The sequence below is a fragment of the Giraffa tippelskirchi genome, chromosome 1, assembly GCF_054371585.1.
Source record: "Giraffa tippelskirchi isolate mGirTip1 chromosome 1, T2T-mGirTip1v1.2.pri, whole genome shotgun sequence".
Classification (NCBI taxonomy): Eukaryota; Metazoa; Chordata; class Mammalia; order Artiodactyla; family Giraffidae; genus Giraffa; species Giraffa tippelskirchi.
The window spans coordinates 202,348,375-202,369,701 of NC_137275.1; the positions used below are offsets into that span (position 1 = coordinate 202,348,375).

Consider the following 21,327-nt stretch of genomic DNA (forward strand, 5'->3'; position numbering starts at 1 on the left):
GGAACAGTGTTAATGGATTATATAGCACCTTGAATAAAGAATCCATGAAGCCATAGAGATTACTCAAAAATAGTGGGGTAAGGAAGAACATATTTTTGTAGAAGAATGGTAGGAATGATAGAAAATCACCATTTTTTGAAACCACCAAGATAAAAATAAAAGAATTATCATGGCAATGAGATACAGATGCTTTATCTTTTTCCAAGTCCGTATACAGTTGTCCCAACACTGCTTAATCATCTTTACTCCACTGTTTTGAAGGACATTTTTATCACAAGCTGAATTTCCATACTGTCTTTCTGTTCTGTTTTATGATCTCTGTAGATGTTGTTGTTCTCCATTATTTTATGATTAAAACTGTGTTGTGTTTCCGTAGGGCCAGGTACTCACTCCTTCATCTTTACTCTTTTTTTTTTTTTCTTTGTTTTCATTCCTTTTCCTGCATGGTTATTTTTCTGCAAGAGTTTTGAAATGTTCATGTGGAATTTCAGAAAAAGGCTTATTAGTATTTTTATTGTGTAGGATTGGCATTGTGTTGGATTTAAAATTAGAATATTTATATAATTTTTTTCAACATAAAAACATGTTTCCATTTGTTTAATTCTACTTTTTTTTTTTTTTTAAGGACAGTTTAAAAAATGCCTACCTGTAGGGTTTGCACATTTGTGTTACGTGGATCCCAGGTCATCCTGCTCCTTGTCTGGTTCATAAAAATGAAATAATTTGTTTCAATGCATCTTCTAAGTGGTTTCCTTTCTCCTTCTGTTTCTCTATTTCTCTTTATAAGAAGGCTATTGTTTCTGGATATATTAATTTCATGTGTTTCAAATATGCTTTTGTTTGCAGTAGGTTTTTATTTGATTTGGATTTTCTAGGTTTATAATCATCATCTGTTAATGATTTTCTAATGTTTCTAAAATTTGGATATTATAAAAATTGCTGCATATTCTCTTTGTATTCACTTGAAAGATTTCTGGGTTAGTTCATTATATTTTTAGTGTAAGTTCTCACTACTTTTATAGTATTTTAAGGAGCCTGAATTATATATGGTTTATCAAAAGTATTCTGTTCACTAGTTTTCAATACTTTGAATATTACATGTGATTTGGTATTAAAGATAGTTAAATTATTGAGGTTTATAAAATTCTAAAGTAGCATATGTGCTCATTGGTAAAGTTCAGAAACAAAAAAGCACCATGGAAGGGTGCTACCTCTTCACTTTCAAACCCTTTTATCAAAAGTGAAGAGTTTATATTTTGAGTCCTTGTTGTGAATGATAATTTTATTCACTTCTGTTGTGTTACCTACATAATTATTTATATAGACAGTATCTGAAATTTTTTTGGTGTAAGATCAAAAACTGGTTGCTGTTCTACATCTTTAATCTTCTAACTGTACAATTTCTGTCATTTGTAACCTTAGTTTATATCATCAGAACTTTTGATAGTTGCATCTTGTTCTCTTATCCAGTGCTTTATCTGGAGATTGACCTGGTGCTTTATCTAGAGATTGAATATAAACAGAGTTTGTAATGTTATTGATAATATTTATGTTGGTACTACCTTCAGTATATCTTTAGAAGCAGTCTACTTTCCATCTCTGCTCCACAGCCTATGTGATCTCTCACCTGGATCTCTGGAGTAGCATCTTGTTTAGTATCCTCTGCTATACTTTTTTTTTTTTTTTGTCTATGTAGATGAAATTCACATAATATAAAATTGACCATTTTAATTTTTAAAGGTGTACATCCAGTAGTTTTTAGGTTATTCCATGTTTACAACCATCACCACTGTCTTAATTCCCTTCAAATTGCTTTCAAAACAAAGCCATGCTTCTTAGTCACTTCCTCCTCATCCCATTCTCCCCAGGGTTTCCAAAACTCACTAATCTCCTTTCTGTCTGTATGGAGTTTGTCTATACTAGGTACTTCATAGAAGTAGAATCATACCATATGTGATTTAGGTCTGAGTTCTTTCACCCTAATGTTTTCAGAATTCGTCTTATTTTACAGCATGTATCAGCATTTCATTTGTTCTTATGGCTGAATAATATTTCATTGAATGGACATGACTTTTTTTTTAGGTTTTAGATACAATGAGTAATGCTGTTGAATACTTGTGAATAGTTATTTGTTTAAATGTATGTTTTCATTCTCTTGGTAGATACCTAGGAGTAGACTCATTGGGTCATATGGTAATTTTATGTTTAGTGTTTGGAGAAACCACCAGACTGTATGAGAGTGTATATGAGAGTTCTTACTTCTCCACATCCTTGTAAATGCTTGTTTCTTTTAAAAAAAAATTAAACCCATCTTATTGGGCATAAAGTAATTTTTGTGGTTTTTGATTTGCATTACTTTAGTAACAAATTCATTGTCTCATTTGATCTTGAAAAAAAAATTTTTAATTTTTTAACAGCAGAAACATTTTGTATTGGTGTATAGCCAATTAACAGTGTTGTGGTAGTTTCAGGTGAACAGCAAAGGGACTCAGCCATAGGTATACATGTATCCATTCTCTCCCAAACCCCTACTCCCATCCAAGCTGGCACATAACATTGAGCAGAATTCCATGTGTTATACAACAGGTCCTGGTTGGGTTTCTGTTTTAAATATAGCAGTGTATACTTGACTTTCCCAAAGTCCTTAACTATTCCCTTCCCCCCAGCAACCATAAGTTTGTTTTCTAAGTCTGTGAGTAAAAAATGGGCAGAAGACCTGAACTGACATTTCCCCAAAGAGGACATACAGATGGCCAATAGGCACATGAAAAGATGTTCAACATTGCTAATTATTAGAGAAATGCAAGTCAAAACTACAGTGAGATATTACCTCAGACTGGTCAGAATGGCTATCATCAAAAAATCCACAAACAACAGTTGCTGGAGAGGGTGTGGAGAGAAGGGAGCCCTCTCGTACTGTTGGTAGGAATGTAAATTGGAAGAGCCACTATGGACAACAGTAGGGGAGTTCCTGAAAAAACTGAAAACAGAGCTATCATATGACCTTGCAATCCCTCTCCTGGACATATATCCAGAGAAACACATGGCCTGGAAAGAAACACACACCTTAGTGTTCATTGTAACACTGCTTACAGTAGCCAAGACATGGAAGCAACCTTATTGTCCATCAGCAGAAATGGATGAAGAAGACATGGTGCATGTATACAGTGGAATATTACTCAGCCATTAAAAAGAATGGAATAACGCCATTTGCAGCAACAAAGATGGACCGAAAAAGTGTCATACTGAGTGAAGTAAGTCAGAGAGAGAGAAATATCATATGCCATCCCTTATATGTGGAATCTGAAAAGAAATGATACAAATGAGTCTCATTTAATTTATTATATCTTCTTTGGAGAAATATTTATTCTACTCCTTTGCCTGTTTTTCAGTTGAGTTGTCTTTTTGTTGTGAGTGGTACCAATTCTTTATATAATTTCAATATTAACCCCGTATCAGATGTATCATTTGCAAATATTTTCTATTCTGTGGGTTTTTTCACTTCCTTGGTAATTTTGATGAAGTCTAGTTCATCTGTTTTTTTCTTTCATTGCTTGTGCTTTTGTTGTCATATTTAAGTCAGTGTTGCCTAAACCAGGATTGTGAAGATTTTTACTTTTGTTTCCTTCTAAGAGTGTTACAGTTTTAGGTCTTAGATCCATTTTGAGATAATTTTGTATATGCTGTGAGTAAAGGGCCCAACTCCATTCTTTTGTGGGTGAATATATAGTTGTCCACCCCTGTTTGTTGAAAAGTCCTGTACCTGCATGGTCTTGGTATCCTTGTTGAAAACAAATTGATCATTCATTTTTATTACTGAGGTCTTTCTTTATTACTTAGATCTCTTTCAGTATGTTTTGTAGTTTTAAGTGAACTTTCTTGGTTGAGTTTATTCCTAAATAATTGTGTGTATATATCAGAGAAGGCAATGGCACCCCACTCCAGTACTCTTGCCTGGAAAATCCCACGGACAGAGGAGCCTGGTAGGCTATAGTCCATGGGTCATCCCAGTGCACCACCCCCCAAGCATCCTAAGGTATTATTTTTTAAAAATCATTTAAAGCATGTTGGATTCTGTCCAGTGTTTCTTTTCCATCAGTTGAGGTGATCATGTAGTTTTAAAATATTTTCTTTTATTCTGTTAGTGTGGTGTATTACTTTGCTCAATTTTTGTGCTGAACTACCCTTGCATTCCTGGGATAAATCCCTCTTGGTCATAACTGCTAAATTTGACTTGCTAGTATTTTGTTGAGGATTTTTACATCTGTATTCATAAGGGATATTGGTCTAGTATATTCTTGCTTCCTTCTAATCTGTTTTCTATACTGTGGCCTGAGTGACCTTTTTAAAATGTAAGTAGAAATAAATTTCCCCAATTTGAAAAAAAGCTATTAGAAATGCATAGCAAACATTATACTAAATAGTGAAATGCTTAGAAACATTTTCATTAAAGGTATTGACAAAGTAAAGGAACTTATTATTTTTGCTAATATAATATTGGACTTGAAGTCCTATCTAAAGTGAAACAGCAGAAGGAAATGAGAAATTAACATTGGAGCAGAAAACATAACCGGTAGTATTTTTGAACAAGATTGATTATTGACTTAGAATATTGAAGAGAACCACTTAAGTTTATTAATATTTCATAAATTTGCCAGAAAAAGTTTATGTAAAATAGCACTAAAAAAATAGCACTTTCCACATACTCTCAATATGTGATTGGAAAATGTAACTGATATAGAGTGATTTTTATCATTATTTAGAATACAGTTGTTTGATTTTTAATATCAGAAGGAAAATAATGGACTGTTTTGTAAATGGTTCCAGCCAAAAATGTTTGTGCATATTAGAGAAAATAAGACTCCTGTGGAGTTGAGAGCAGCAGGAATGAAAGTAGTCAATGTAAGGAGACAGTATCAGAAGATTGTTTTATTCATTGAGGTAGAGAATCCTTTATTTTGTTTGAATTTGTTTAGTTTTACTTTTTCTTAATTACCTATTCAGTTAGTATATGAACAGTATTTAATATGGTTTGTTGTAAGAACTAACAGTCCTTTCCTCCACCCCATTTCCCACATTCCAGAAACAGTTATTTAAAACCCTTTGGCTGATTGTTTTGGGCACATATTGTCTCATTTAAAATAACATACATATATTTCTACGTGTAGAATTTTCACGTTTATGTATTAGCTGTCTACTGACTCTTTGCCATGGAGGATAAGGGTTTGGTCCCCTTTCACATTCCACCACACATGTGTACCTTCTTTTTTGCCCTTGTTCTTCCTCTAATTTGGCTTTATTTCTAGGTCTAAGTGAATATTGCCATTTATTTTTAAATAGCTTTATTGTGATACAATGGAGAAGGCAGTGGCACCCCACTCTAGTACTCTTGCCTGGAAAATCCCATGGATGGAGGAGCCTGGTGGACTGCAGTCCATGGGGTCGCACAGAGTCGGACACGACTGAAGCGACTTAGCAGCAGCAGCAGCATTGCGATACAATTCATATACCTTAAAATTCTCCTGTTTAAAATATACAATTTAATGGCTCTTAGTACATTTATAGAGATGTGCATCTATCACCACTGTCAAGTATTGAACATTTCATTGCCTTAAAAAGAAACATGACACTTTTTAGCTGTCACTGCTCAATCCCTCCATCTCCAGCAGACCTAGGCAATCACTAATCTACCTTTTTTGTCCCTTCTGATTTGCCTACTCTCAACATTTCGTATAAATGGAATTATACAGTATGTGCTCCCTTGTCATTGGCTTCTTTCACTCAGCATGTTTTCAAGGTTCATCCATGTTGCACATGTATTGATGCTTCTTTTTTTCTTTCTTGCTAAATATTACACTGCATGGATTTGTTATATTTTGTTTATCCACTCATGAACTGATGGATATTTGGGTTGTTTCCACGTTTTGAATATTTTGAATAATACTGCTCTCATTCTGGTGTAAGCATTTGTGTGAACATGTGTTTTCATTGTAAACTCTTTCTAAGGAAGATACTAAGTCAAAAGTTGCAAAGGCAAAAATATATAAAAAGTTAAAACTTTGGTGCCAAAAAATGCCATAAACAAGTTGATTTTTAAAAGTGAATGATAGGGAAAAGATCTGTTATATAAATAATGAATTAATACCTGTAATCTAAAAATTTATTATTTGAAATGCAAACGACAACTCTAATAAGATAGGCAAACAGTAAGAACAGTCAGTTCAGAAAACAAATGACAAATAATCATTAAACCAATTTAACTTTGGTTCCTATGATTGGGTGAAATCTGATATATAATGGTATTTCCCCATATATTGACAAAGATTTATAATATTCAGAATAATATGACCAATGATTCTCAGTAACATATTTATTGAGGTCCCCTTACTGACCTGAAATGAAATGTATAGATAATGTAAGCAGCTGACATACATAATTTAAAAAAAAATCCTTAAATATAATAATGAAAGCAAAAGAGGTAATTTATGGCAGAATAACATTTCAGTATATAATTTTTCTGCTGTGATCGTTAAAATATAAATAAGTTAGAATTTAAGAGAAGTAAGAAAACTAGAAACCATCCTACAAAGTAAATAAAGACAAATAAAAAACAGATGGTTCAGTTCAGTTCAGTTCAGTCGCTCAGTCGTGTCTGACTCTCTGTGACCCCATGAATTGCAGCACGCCAGGCCTCCCTGTCCATCACCAACTCCCGGAGTCTACCCAAACCCATGTTCATCGAGTCGGTGATGCCATCCAACCATCTCATCCTCTGTCGTCCCCTTCTCCTCCCGCCCCCAATCCTACCCAGCGTTAGGGTCTTTTCCAATGAGTCAACCCTTCGCATGAGGTGGCCAAAGTATTGGAGTTTCAGCTTCAACATCAGACCTTCCAATGAACACCCAGGATTGGTCTCTTTTAGGATGGATTGATTGGATCTCCTTGCAGTCCAAGGGACTCTCAAGAGTCTTCTCCAACACCACAGTTCAAAAGCATCAATTCTGCGGGGCTCAGCTTTCTTCACCGTCCAACTCTCACATCCATACATGACCACTGGAAAAACCATAGCCTTGACTAGACGGACTTTTGTTGGCAAAGTAATGTCTCTGCTTTTAAATATGCTATCTAGGTTGGCCATAACCTTCCTTCCAAGGAGTAAGCGTCTTTTAATTTCATGATTTCATGGCTGCAGTCACCATCAGCAGTGATTCTGGAGCCCAAAAAAATAAAGTCTGACACTGTTTCCACTGTTGCCCCATCTATTTCCCATGGAGTGATGGGACCAGATGCCATGATCTTAGCTTTCTGAACGTTGAGCTTTAAGCCAACTTTTTCACTCTCCTCCTTCACCTTCATCAAGAGGCTCTTTAATTCTTCTTCACTCTCTGCCATAAGGGTGGTGTCATCCGCATATCTGAGGTTATTGATATTTCTCCCGGCAATCTTGATTCCAGCTTGTGTTTCTTCCAGCCCAGCGTTTCTCATGATGTACTCTGCATATAAGTTAAATAAGCAGGGTGACAATATACAGCCTTGACGTACTCCTTTTCCTATTTGGAACCAGTCTGTTGTTCCATGTCCAGTTCTAACTGTTGCTTCCTGACCTGCATACAGGTTTCTCAAGAGACAGGTCAGATGGTCTGGTATTCCCATCTCTTTCAGAATTTTCCACAGTTTATTGTGATCCACACAGTCAAAGGCTTTGGCATAGTCAGTAAAGCAGAAATAGATGTTTTTCTGGAACTCTCTTGCTTTTTCAATGATCCAGCGGATATTGGCAATTTGATCTCTGGTTCCTCTGCCTTTTCTAAAACCAGCTTGAACATCTGGAAGTTCACGGTTCATGTATTGCTGAAGCTTGGCTTGGAGAATTTTGAGCATTACTTTACTAGCATGTGAGATGAGTGCAATTGTGGGGTAGTTTGAGCTTTGTTTGGCATTGCCTTTCTTTGGGATTGGAACGAAAACAGACCTCCTCCAGTCCTGTGGCCCCTGCTGAGTTTTCCAGATTTGCTGGCATATCGAGTGCAGCACTTTCACAGCATCACCTTTGAGGATTTGAAATAGCTCAACTGGAATTCCATCACCTCCACTAGCTTTGTTCATAGTGATGCTTTCTAAGGCCCACTTGACTTCACATTCCAGGATGTCTGGCTCTAGGTGAGTGATCACACCATCGTGATTATCTGGGTCGTGAAGATCTTTTTTGTACAGTTCTTCTGTGTATTCTTGCCACCTCTTCTTAATATCTTCTGCTTCTGTTAGGTCCATACCATTTCTGTCCTTTATTGAGCCCATCTTTGCATGAAATGTTCCCTTGGTATCTCTAATTTTCTTGAAGAGATCTCTAGTCTTTCCCAATCTGTTGTTTTCCTCTATTTCTTTGCACTGATCGCTGAGGAAGGCTTTCTTATCTCTCCTTGCTATTCTTTGGAACTCTGCATTCAGATGGGAATATCTTTCCTTTTCTCCTTTGCTTTTCACTTCTCTTCTCTTCCCAGCTATCTGTAAGGCCTCCTCAGACAGCCATTTTGCTTTTTTGCATTTCTTTTCCATGAGGATTTTCTTGATCCCTGTCTCCTGTACAATGTCACGAACCTCTGTCGATAGTTCCTCAGGCACTCTGTCTATCAGGTCTAGACCCTTAAATCTATTTGTCACTTCCACTGTATACTCATAAGGGATTTGATCTAGGTCATACCTGAATGGTCTAGTGGTTTTCCCTACTTTCTTCAATTTACGTCTGAATTTGGCAATAAGCAGTTCCTGATCTGAGCCACAGTCTGCTCCTGGTCTTGTTTTTGCTGACTGTATAGAGCTTCTCCATCTTTGGCTGCAAAGAATATAATCAGTCTGATTTCGGTGTTGACCATCTGGTGATGTCCACATGTAGAGTCTTCTCTTGTGTTGTTGGAATAGGGTGTTTGCTATTACCAGTGTGTTCTCGTGGCAAAACTCTATTAGCCTTTGCCCTGCTTCATTCTGTACTCCAAGGCCAAACTTGCCTGTTATGCCAGGTATTTCTTGACTTCCTACTTTTGCATTCCAGTCCCCTATAATGAAAAGGACATCTTTTTTGGGTGTTAGTTCTAAAAGGTCTTGTAGGTCTTCATAGAACCATTCAACTTCAGCTTCTTCGGCGTTACTGGTCGGGGCATAGACTTGGATTACCGTGATATTGAATGGTTTGCCTTGGAAACGAACAGAGATCATTCTGTCGTTTTTGAGATTGCATCCAAGTACTGCATTTTGGACTCTTTTGTTGACCATGATGGCTACTCCATTTCTTCTATTGAATAAGGGGATAAATAGACCAAACTCATTGTCTTATTGTCTATGATAAGAGACTGAGGAAATAGCCTGAATTGAAAACGGGGTAATATATCAAGATCAATTTGATCCTGAGCAAAAGTGGTAGTCTTACAAATGAGCTCCACTTTACTTACTTGTTTCTGACTTTAAATAATCCTCTATTGGGATGTGGAACAGGGTGGTGACAGAGTAAATTGTAAGATTCAGTTCTCATTGACACCAAGTCAAACAGAAGCTCTTTTACCAGTAATAATACTTGAAAATGCAGTGAATGTAGTTAGACTTAACATACATTTTGTTTTCTTGTTTGATGGGTACCATGTAGAACAGAATTTATTAGAATTCCTGTAATTTTAGGACAAAAAGCATGTACTCAACAATTCTAAGTGACTTTGGGTTAAGTACATGGGACAGAGTCAGGAGAGAAACCTGGGATGGAAATATTGAAAACTATGTAATATGGCAAATGGAGTAGTTGAAGTATTAATTCTTGGTGGACCAGATGGTAAAGAGCCTGCCTGCAATGCAGGAGACCCGGGGGTTTGATCCTTGGGTCAGGAAGATTCCCTGAAGAAAGGAATGGCAACCCATTCTTGCCTGGAGAATTCCATGGACAGAGGAGCCTGGTGGGCTACAGTCCACAGGGTTGCATAGAGTCGAACATGACTGAGTGACTAATACACACACACACTAGCAAAAAAAAGCTGATCCCATAATGCTTGCCTGTGACAAGAAATTGTTGGCTATTGTGTACTTCTATGTATACTGAAGATAATAAAACTATATTTTAAATAGTATTCCATAATTTAGAATTTTTATCAGTAAATGTGGCCTTCCTACTCTTCAGTCTGATTAAGCTATGTAAAATTTAAAATGTGTAAAATTGTAAAATGTGGCATATTACCTTGGTGGTGCGTAAAGAGAGAGGAATTGAAGGGGACATGCTGTTACAAAGTTCTCTAAATGGCTGAATAAAAGTGGTGAATGTTAAGTATCAGATTGATTTTATAAATATGTATACCACATTTTTCAAAAATACGCTTGAAAAGGACGGTAAACATGAAAATGAGGATAAAGCTGTTGAAGTGAACCTCAGAGAGGTGGTCGATTCCAAAGTCCCAAGTTAACCAGCTGTGTATATATGGGAATGTGTACCCTGAATACCTCACTAACTCAAATGCTTTTTTGTTTTCCCCTTAACTAGGAATTGTGGTGCTTGGAATAAACAGAGCCTATGCCAAAAATTCACTGAGTAAAAATCTTATAAAAATGGTGAGTGTAAAGATTAAACTATTTGCTTCCAAGATTACGGTACAGCGTTGACACCAACCTGAAAATGATTTTTCCTCTTTTCCTTCTTATCGTCCCTGTTTCTGTTTAGCTCTCAAAAGCTGTGGATGCTTTAAAATCTGATAAGAAAGTTCGGACCATAATAGTCAGAAGTGAAGTCCCTGGGATATTCTGTGCTGGTATGTAAGAAGATTAAATTTTTAAAACTAGTCTAATGTTTCCTTAGTAGTAGCCTATTTTCCATTATAAAGTGTTTTGTGGTTTGAATTTCATTACCAACAATTCCTCTTTGTTTTTCTACTGTTGCTACAAGAAAAAAAAAGTTTTCTCAGAAAGAAATCTTTGCAACATGTGGAGAAGTTGTTTTGGAAGTTGAAAAAATAGTTTGAGCAATTAAAATATTTGTTTGTTGTACTTGAATGATCTTTATGAAAGATGAGCTGGGAAGGAAAAATTGTGTCTTCTACTCAAAACAGTGTGCTCTGTGTTTATAAGTTGCTTAAAAAGTACTTCAACTGACTAGCAGTAACTACCCCAGTGTAAAACGCTAAATGTAGACATATGCTTCGGAGATTTGTGTTTGTAGTAGTGCCCACTCAAGTATGTGTCCACAAATTGTTTTTTTAAATTGGTGTCTACAGCAGTGAAGTGTTTTTTTTATTTTTTTTTCCGTTTTTGCTGTGTTACCAAAAGCCAAAGATTAAGTTGCCTTGCATTCTAAGTCATGAGATTGAATCTGTTTCAACTAGTCAAAAATATAGATGATTAAGATAAATGGTGATAATATACAGTATTATTGTATTTTATTAATAAGTAAATGAAGGTAGAAGTTGAGGGGTGTAAAAGTTTCTTCCAGTAAATGTATAAATGGGATAACCTACTTGAGGTAATCAAAGATTTGAGGGAACAACATATAGTATTTTATTCATTCAAGTACTTTTGAGCATTTGGAGTACTCCCAGAGCGTTGCTGGGAACATGGGGGAGTATTTTTAGACAGAATGTTTTAAGAGGTGTCTTGGTTTAGGCCAATATTCTTTAGTTTGTCATTTTTAGATTTTTCAAGCTTCTGACTCTGTAGCTTCCACCTTAAAATACTATAAAATTTTATGGCATTTAAGAAAATTCAGTGAGATGAGTGCAATTGTGTGGTAGTTTGAGCATTCTTTGGCATTGTCTTTCTTTGGGATTGGAATGAAAACTGACCTTTTTTCAGTCCTGTGGCCACTGCTGAGTTTTCCAGATTTGCTGGCATATCGAGTGCGGCACTTTCACAGCATCACCTTTGAGGATTTGAAATAGCTCAACTGGAATTCCATCACCTCCACTAGCTTTGTTCATAGTGATGCTTTCTAAGGCCCACTTGACTTCCCATTCCAGGATGTCTGGCTCTAGGTGAGTGATCACACCATCGTGATTATCTGGGTCATGAAGATCTTTTTTGTACAGTTCTTTTGTGTACTCTTGCCTCCTCTTCTTAATATCTTCTGCTTCTGTTAGGTCCATACCATTTCTGTCCTTTATCGAGCCTATCTTTGCATGAAATGTTCCCTTGGCATCTCTAATTTTCTTGAAGAGATCTCTAGTCTTTCCCATTCTGTTGTTTTCCTCTATTTCTTTGCACTGATCGCTGAGGAAGGCTTTCTTATCTCTCCTTGCTATTCTTTGGAACTCTGCATTGAGATGGGAATATCTTTCCTTTTCTCCTTTGCTTTTCGCCTCTCTTCTCTTCCCAGCTATCTGTAAGGCCTCCTCAGACAGCCATTTTGCTTTTTTGCATTTCTTTTCCATGGGGATTGTCTTGATCCCTGTCTCCTGTACAATGTCACGAACCTCTGTCGATAGTTCCTCAGGCACTCTGTCTATCAGGTCTAGACCCTTAAATCTATTTGTCACTTCCACTGTATAATCATAAGGGATTTGATTTAGGTCATACCTGAATGGTCTAGTGGTTTTCCCTACTTTCTTCAATTTAAGTCTGAATTTGGCAATAAGGAGTTCATGATATGAGCCACAGTCTGCTTCTGGTCTTGTTTTTGCTGACTCTATAGAGCTTCTCCATCTTTGGCTGCAAAGAATAAATTGCACTCATCTCACACGCTAGTAAAGTAATGCTCAAAATTTTCCAAGCCAAGCTTCAGCAATACGTGAACCTAGTGAACTTCCAGATGTTCAACCTGGTTTTAGAAAAGGCAGAGGAACCAGAGATCAAGTTGCCAACATCTGCTGGATCATCGAAAAAGCAAGAGAGTTCCAGAAAAACATCTATTTCTGCTTTATTGACTATGCCAAAGCCTTTGACTGTGTGGATCACAGTAAACTGTGGAAAATTCTGAAAGAGATGGGAATACCAGACCATCTGACCTGTCTCTTGAGAAACCTGTATTCAGGTCAGGAAGCAACAGTTAGAACTGGACATGGAACAACAGACTGGTTCCAAATAGGAAAAGGAGTATGTCAAGGCTGTATATTGTCACCCTGCTTATTTAACTTACATTCAGAGTACATCATAAGAAATGCTGGGAAGAAACACAAGCTGTAATCAAGATTGCTGGGAGAAATATCAGTAACCTCAGATATGCAGATGACACCACCCTTATGGCAGAAAGCGAAGAAGAACTAAAGAGCCTCTTGATGAAAGTGAAAGAGGAAAGTGAAAAAGTTGGCTTATAGCTCAACGTTCAGAAAACTAAGATCATGGCATCTGGTCCCATCACTTCATGGGAAATAGATGGGGAAACAGTGGAAACAGTGTCAGGGTTTATTATTCGCGCTCCAAAATCACTGCTGTTGGTGATTGGAGCCATGAAATTAAAAGACGCTTACTCCTTGGAAGGAAGGTTATGACCAATCTAGATAGCATATTTAAAAGCAGAGACATTACTTTGCCAACAAAGGTCCGTGTAGTCAAGGCTATGGTTTTTCTAGTGGTCATGTATGGATGTGAGAGTTGGACGGTGAAGAAAGCTGAGCCCCTCAGAATTGATGCTTTTGAACTGTGGTGTTGGAGGAGACTCTTGTGAGTCCCTTGGACTGCCAGGAGATCCAACCAGTCCATCCTAAGGGACATCAATCCTGGGTGTTCATTGGAAGGACTGATGTTGAAGCTGAAACTCCAATACTTTGGCCACCTTGTGCAAAGAATTGACTCATTGGAAAAGACCGTAATGCTGGGAAGGATTGGGGGCAGGAGGAGAAGGGGACGACAGAGGATGAGATGATTGGAAGGCATCACCGACTCGATGGACATGGGTTTGGGTAGACTCCTGGAGTTGGTGATGGACAGGAAGGCCTTGCATGCTGCGATTCATGGGGTCACAAAGAGTTGGACAAGACTGAGCTGAACTGAACTGAACTCTGCATGTAAGTTAAATAAGTTAAAAAGCAGGGTGACAATATATAGCCTTGACGTACTCCTTTTCCTATATGGTACCAGTCTTTGGTGGAATTACTTCTCACTCCTAGGGCAGGGTTTTTACTAAATCAGTGATTTTTAATCTTTTGGGGTATGAGGTCTCTAAGTTCTTAAAATTTCATGCAATTATGCAGTCACCTGTGGTGACTGAGAATATATGTAAAGGCATAATGGCATTCTGGTTACAGTAATATAGTTAAACGGATTTTCTCTGATTAACCGCAATGAAATCTAGATGCACAAAAATGTATATCATAGCCATGATAACTGTAAATGTTTTTTACACATGCTTTCAGATGCTTGCCATAGCCACGGCATGACTCGAGGTTGGGAATCAGTGTTACGTTTTCTTTCTTATGGATTTGAACATTGCTTCTGGGTTTATGACTTGCATATATTTTTCTTAGAATACTGAGAAATACCATTTTGATAGTTAGAGTTCATTGTGAAGTACTGACTAATTTTATCTTGTTTCTTACATGCACAGAAACACACATACCAAAAAAACTGAAATAATTTTACTGTTTCAAAATGTTTGAGTAAAAATTTTAACATTATCTGTAATGAAATTATGAGAAAGACCTTTTAATTAGGCTATTGTATTGGATGTAAATGTTTAATCCTACTCATCTGTTCATTTTCTTGTTCTTTTAGTGTTCTAACACTAGGTAGCAAAGTACATATGTATTGTTTTTATCATGAAAATTTTATGAGAAGTTACTCACCCTGAGGATTTTTTTGTCTTGAAATTCCTGAAATAGATTATAAACACTTCTTGGTAATTGATTCCTGTATGTAGAACTCTAAATTGAGTGATTCACTCAATTATACTAGTATGTTTTTTTTTTAAAGTAAAGGTACTTTTGCTTCTGCTTTTGAGTTCTAGTAAATTACGTTCTGACTAAAAACTTGTCACTAAAATTGTCAACGTGCTTTATTGAGTGATGTATTTTTCAAGTGGATGTAGATGTCATGACAGATATGTGGAGTCCTCTGACTAATGAAGTTATCTATTCAGTATTGTTTAGAATCTCAAGTTAAGTTATATTTGTTAATTTAAATGTTAGTCCCTTAGAGAGTTTGTTAAGTAAAATGAAAGGATACAAATTTGTATTAATTCCATGTAGGGTTCTTTTTTGGAAGTAAAAAACCTGTGTGATAGAGGTAGGAATTACTTGCAATAAAATGTACCTGTTTTAAGTACATATGTCAGTTTTGACAGGTGTTTAAACCATAAGGACAGTTGTGATATACAACATAAAGCTTTCTTTTTTCATTTTTAATTGAAGTGTGACTGACTTGTATTACTGTTTTAAGTCCAGGTGCACAGCATTATGATTCATTCTTTCCTTGCATTACAAAATGATCACTGTGATAAGTCTAGTTACCACTGTCACCGTGCAGTTATTAAATATTATTGACTGAATTCTCCATGCTATACATTTCATCGCTATGACTCATATCTTTTGTAAATGAAAGTTTATACCTCTTAATCTCCCTCATCTATTTCGTTCATCTTCCCACCCTGTCCCTTTTGGCAACCACTGGTTTGTTCTCTGTCTATGACTCTTATTTTTGTTTGGTTATGTTTGTTTATTTGTTTTGTTTTATAAATTCTACATGTAAGTAAAATCTTAGAATCCTTGTCTTTCTTCGTCTAACTTACTTCACTTGGCATAATGCCCTCCATGTCCATCCACATTCTTGCAAATGGCAAGAGTTTGTCCTTTTTTATGGCTGAGTAATATTCTGCTGACCATATATGTATATACACCACATTTTCTATATCCATTCATCTATCAGTGGACGCTTAGGTTGCTTCCATATGTTGGTGATTGTAAATAATGCTGCATTGAACATATGGATGCATTACCTTTTTGAATTAGTGTTTTAGTTTTCTTTGGAAAGATCCCAAGGAGGGAAATTGCTGGGTCATATGATAGTTCTACTTTTAGTTTTTTGAGGAATGCCCATACTGTTTTCCATAGCGGTTGTATGAATTTGTATTCCCACCAACAGTGCACAAAGGTTCTCTTTTCTCCACATTCTCATCAACACTTGTTGTTGTTATTATTTTTTTAAATAGCTGTTCTTACAGGTAGGAGGTAATATCTCATTGTGATTTTTATATTTCATAATGATTAGTGATTTCACCTGTCTGTATGCCATCTATATATCTTCTTTGGAAAAACGTCTATTCAAGTCTTCTGCCCATTTTTTAATCAGAATATTTGTTTTTGATGCTAAGTTGTATGAGTACTTTGTTTATTTTGGATATTAATCCCTTATCAGATATATTAATTGCAAATATATTTTCCCGTTTGTTTTGTTAGTAGTTTCCTTCAATGTGCAAAAGCTTGTTAGTTTGATACAGTATCATTTGTTTATATTCACTTTTGTTTCTGTTACCTGAGGAAACATATCCAAAAAAATGTTGCTAAGACCAGTGTCGAAGATCATACTGCCTAAAGTTTAAGTTTTCTTCTAGTTTTTTGGTTTCAGGTCTTATATTTAGTCTTTCATTCATTTTGAGTTTATTTTTATATATGGTGTGAGAATATAACCCAGTTTGATTCTTTTGCATTTGCTGTCTAGTTTTCTTAACACCATTTATTCCCCTGTTGTATATTCTTTTCTCCTTTGTTGTAGATTAGTTGCTGATAAAAATATGGGTTTATTTCTGTGCTCTCTGTTTTGTTCCATTAATAATATTTTTGTTTTTTGGGCAGGTAACATATTGTTTTGATTACTGTAACTTTGTAATATAGTTTGAAATCAGAGTGTGTGATACCTCCAACTCTATTCTTTCTCAAGGTTGTTTTGGCTCTTTGGGGTCTTTGTGTTTCCATACGAGTTTTAGAATTCCTTGTTCTGGTTCAACTGCTATGGGTATTTTGACAAAGATTGCACTGAGTCTTGAGATTGCCTTGAGTAGTATGATCATTTTAACAGTATCCTTCAAATCCATGTGTGCAGTGTATCTTTCCATTTGTTGATGTTGTCTTCAGTTTCTTGCAGTTTTCTGAGTATAGATCTTTTACCTCCTTGGTAAATTTATTTCTAGATTTATTTCTAAATTTATTTCTAGATATTTTTGCTGCAATTATACATGGGATTATTTCCTTAACTTCTCTTTCTGTTAGTTTTTTGCTGGCTTATGGAAAGAAAACAGATTTCAGTATACTAATTTTGTACCCTGCAACTTTACTAACTTCAGTGATGAGTTCTAATAGTTTTTTGATGGTGTCTTTAGTATCGTGTTATCTGCAAACAATGACAGTAAAGTGCTTTACACGTACTCTCCTCATTTCATAGAACATCTTTTTTTAGAAATTTTTTTCATTTTTTATTTTTGGCTACACTGAGTCTTTATTGGTACATGAAGGTTTTTCTCTAGTTATGGGGAGCGGGGGCTACTCTTTCTTGTGGTGCTTGGGCTTCTCATTGCAGTGGCTTCTCTTGTTGCAGGGCGTGGGCTGTAGCCATGCAGGTTTAGTAGTTGAAGCTCACAGGCTCTAGAGCATGGACTTAGTAGTTGTGGCGTGCAGGCTCAGTAGTTAATAGCTTGTGGGCTCTAGAGTGCAGTAGTTGTGTTACGTGGGCTTAGTTGCTCTGTGGCATGTGGAATCTTCCTGGACCAGAGATCAAACCCATGTCCCTTGCATTACCAGGCAGATTCTTATTCACTGTACCTTGAAAGAAGTCCTGAACTGTGATCTTTCTCTTGAACTCTTTATCAGAGAGCTTGCTTATCTCTTCACTGAATTCTTCTTATGTTTCTTTGAAACATATTCCCTTGTTGCCTGATTTTTTCCAGTTCTCTATTTTTATTTCTATGTATTAGGTTGATGGCAGGGGGCAGGCTACAGTCCATAGTGTTGCAAAGAGTTGGACATGACTGAGTGACTAAGCACTTAGGTAGATTGGTTACATTTCCCAATTTTGGATAAATAGCCTCATGTAGGCAATGTCCTGTGGGGTCCATCAGCACATACCTCTCTGCTTACCAAAGCTATATGTTCTAGGGATGCTCCCTAAGTGGGCTGAGTGAATCCTTTGGTTGTGGCAGGGCTAACTACCATGCTGGTAAGTGGTGCTGGCCTCTGGCCAGGTTGACTGCCAGGCCCTGCCTCATGTAGAGGCTGCAGGTCACTCGTGGTTAGGGCTGGGTTCTGGGTACCTGGCTTCAGGGTCAGGTTGTCATGGGGCTGGTGCCAGCTTCCTGGTGGATGGTGCTTTTAAAAATCATTCTTATGTACATTTGTAGTCAGTCCTTTCTCCTACTCTGACCCCTTAAAACACTGAACTTGTTACTCTTACCATAGTTTTTCCTCTTCTAGAATGTCTTACAGATGGGATCTTTCTGTAGGTGGCCTTTTGTGTGTGGCTTCCTTCACTTAGCATAATGCTTTGAGGCTCACCTATGATATATGTTTCAGTAGTTTCACTTTACTGTTGAGTATTCATTTTATATGTTGAGTAGTCCATTGCATAGATATACTGCAAATTGTTTATTTGTTTAGCAGTTAATGGTCATTTGGGTTTTTCCAGTATTTTGACTTTTATAAATACCACTTCCATGAACAGTCACATGTGAATCATTTTGTGAACATGTTTTCATTTCTCTTTTATAAATACTAAGAAGTGGAATTATTGGGCTTATAATAACTATACATTTTGTTTTATAAGAAATTGCTACTGTTTTCTAGCCATTTTGCATTCCTGACAGCAATGTGTGAGCCTTCCAGGTCTTTTGCATCCTTGCCAACACTTGATATTGTCAGTCTTGAATTTTAGACATACTGATTGGTGTGCAGTTGTGTGTAATTGTGGTTTTAGATATCATTTCTCTAATGAAGAATGATTTTGAGTACCTCTTCTCTTGCTTTTTTGTCACCTTTATGTGTTTTTTGGAGAAGTGTATTTAGGTCTTTTGCCCATGTTTTAATAAAAACTGTATTGAGTTATAGAGTTTTTAATATATTGTTGATATAAGACCTTTTGCTGATACGTGTTTTTAAAGTATTTTTTCCTACTCTTTGGCTTGTCTTTTTCTTAACAGTTTGTTTTGAAGAACACAAATTTTTCAGTTGATGTCCAGTTACTCAGTTTGTTTTCTTTTTTTCAGTTTCGTGAACTAAGAAATCTTGCCCTACTTCAGAGTCACAGAGAGTTTCTCATGCTGTGTTTTCTTCCAGAACATTTTTAGTTACTGTGTTTTGTGTTTAAACCTATGACACATTCTTAATTTCTGTTGCAAGGTGTGAATTTAGGTAATGTGATCAAAATAAAATATGTCCTTGATTTCTGCCCTGTGTTCCTGGCACAGAGCTCCTAAAATTCTGAAGATTTCCTTCACATTATACTAAGAGTATCTTCTGTATGTGATTAGAGGATTAGAACTCTCAGCCTCAGTTCTCCAACTTCAAGAAGGTAGAGGGGCCAGAAATTGAGTTCTGTCACCACTGGCCAGAGATTTAATCAATTGTTCCTGTAGTGAAAACTCCATAAAAACCTATAAACAGTGAGGTTTGGGAGAATTTCCAGGTTGGTGAACTCATGGAAATGTTGGAGGGTGAAACCTTTGTGCCCCTCCTCCCGTGTACCTTGTCTATATATCTCTTCCATTTGGCTGTTCCTGAGTTGTATTTTAATAATAAACTGGTAAGAATCTGCCTGCCAATGCAGGAGATGTGGATTCAATCCCTGGGTTGGGAAGATCCCTTGGAGAAGGAAGTGGCAACTCACTCCAGTATTCTTGCCTGGGAAATCCCATGGACAGAGGAGCCTGGAGGACTATATAGTTCATGGGGTTGCAAGTGTTGGGTATGACTTAACATCTAACCAACAACAACAACAGATGTAAGCAAAGTGACTTCTTAAGTTTTGTGAGTTTTTCTGATGAATTTTTGAATCTGATGAGGAATTTGTGGGAAACTCTTGAATTTATAGGTGATTGGTCAGAAGTATGGTCAATCTCCAGTACTTATGACTGGCATGTAAAGTGAAAGCAGTTTTATGGGACTGAACCTTTAATCGCATGGTCTGTGCTGACTTAGGGAGTTAGCATTAGAATTGAATTGAATTGTTTGACATCCAGTTAGTGTCAGTGACGTAGTGAATTGGTGTACAAGTCCTCCCCTCCCCACCCCCATATCATGTCAGGAATAGGATTTGCTAGACAGACTCAAAGAACTCAAGAAATTGCTTTACTTATTATTACTGGTTTATTATAAAGGCTACCACTCAGGAACAGCCAACATGGTAGAATGCATAGGGCAAGTTTGGACTGGAGGGTGTTAAGGAGCTTCCATGCCCTCTTGGGCATGATGCCCTCCCAAACATATGTTCAACAACCTGAAGGCTTTTAAACCCAATTGTTAACGGGTTTTATGGAGATTTCATTACCCAGCCACAGTTATTAAATAATTGGCCATTAGTGATTGAACTCAATACCTGGTTCCTCTACCCTCTCCAGAGGTTGAAGGGTAGGGATGAAAAGTTCTAACCTGTAATCATGACCAACCTCCATCCTAAAACTTTTAAGGGGCTCTCCAATAGTTATCTCATTAACATGAGCTCTGGTATGGTTGAGAGGGACTCAGAATGAATAAAAATAGATAGAAAATACTTTTATCATTCAGGAAATTCCAAGGGTTTTAAGAGCTCTGTACTAGGATCCCATGACAAAGACTGAATATGTTTTTATTATATGCTAGCGTTTTTATGTATATCCAGTTCTTTCAGCACCATTTATTGAAGACTAACTCTTTGTCCATTGAATTATCTTAGTACCTTTCTAAAAAAAAATCAGTTGACCATATGAGTGTGAGTTATACCCAGACTCTCTATGCTTTTCACTGTCTCAATTTCTATGTCTTGAAATTGCTTGGCTAAGTTTATTCCTAAATATTGCATATTTTTGATGATACTGTAATGTGACCTTTCATAATTTAGACTCTTAATTTTTATTGCTAGCGTATGGAAATACAGTTGATTTTTATATATTGACTTTATATCTTGTAGCCATATTAAACTCACTTTTTGGTTCTAGGAATCTCTTTTTTGTAGATTCTTTGGGATTGTCTCTGTAGATATTCAAGTCATCTGTAAATAAGAAGAAAGTTTTACTTCTTCCTGTCCATTATGTTGACCTTTTGTTTGATTCTTATTACATCGGTTAGGACCTTCTTTACAATGTTGAGTACAAGTGGTGAGAATGTTAGGGGGAAGGTTTTATTGCTGTTTTTTTTGTTTTGTTTTATTGTTTTTCAAGTCATGAATTGTTGGATTTTATCAAATCTTTTTTTG

General features: G+C 36.5%; 1 protein-coding gene across 9 annotated transcripts in view; it reads left to right on the forward strand.

The window, feature by feature from the left end:
* Positions 1–21,327, forward strand: part of AUH (AU RNA binding methylglutaconyl-CoA hydratase) — a 188,897-nt gene that overhangs the window by 10,448 nt on the left and 157,122 nt on the right. For all 9 annotated transcript variants that reach the window (XM_081571572.1, XM_081571592.1, XM_081571581.1 and 6 more), the window contains exons 2-3: positions 10,517–10,584; positions 10,694–10,781. In XM_081571572.1, the coding sequence (XP_081427698.1) occupies positions 10,517–10,584; positions 10,694–10,781 (156 nt within the window). The remainder of the gene's footprint in view (positions 1–10,516; positions 10,585–10,693; positions 10,782–21,327) is intronic.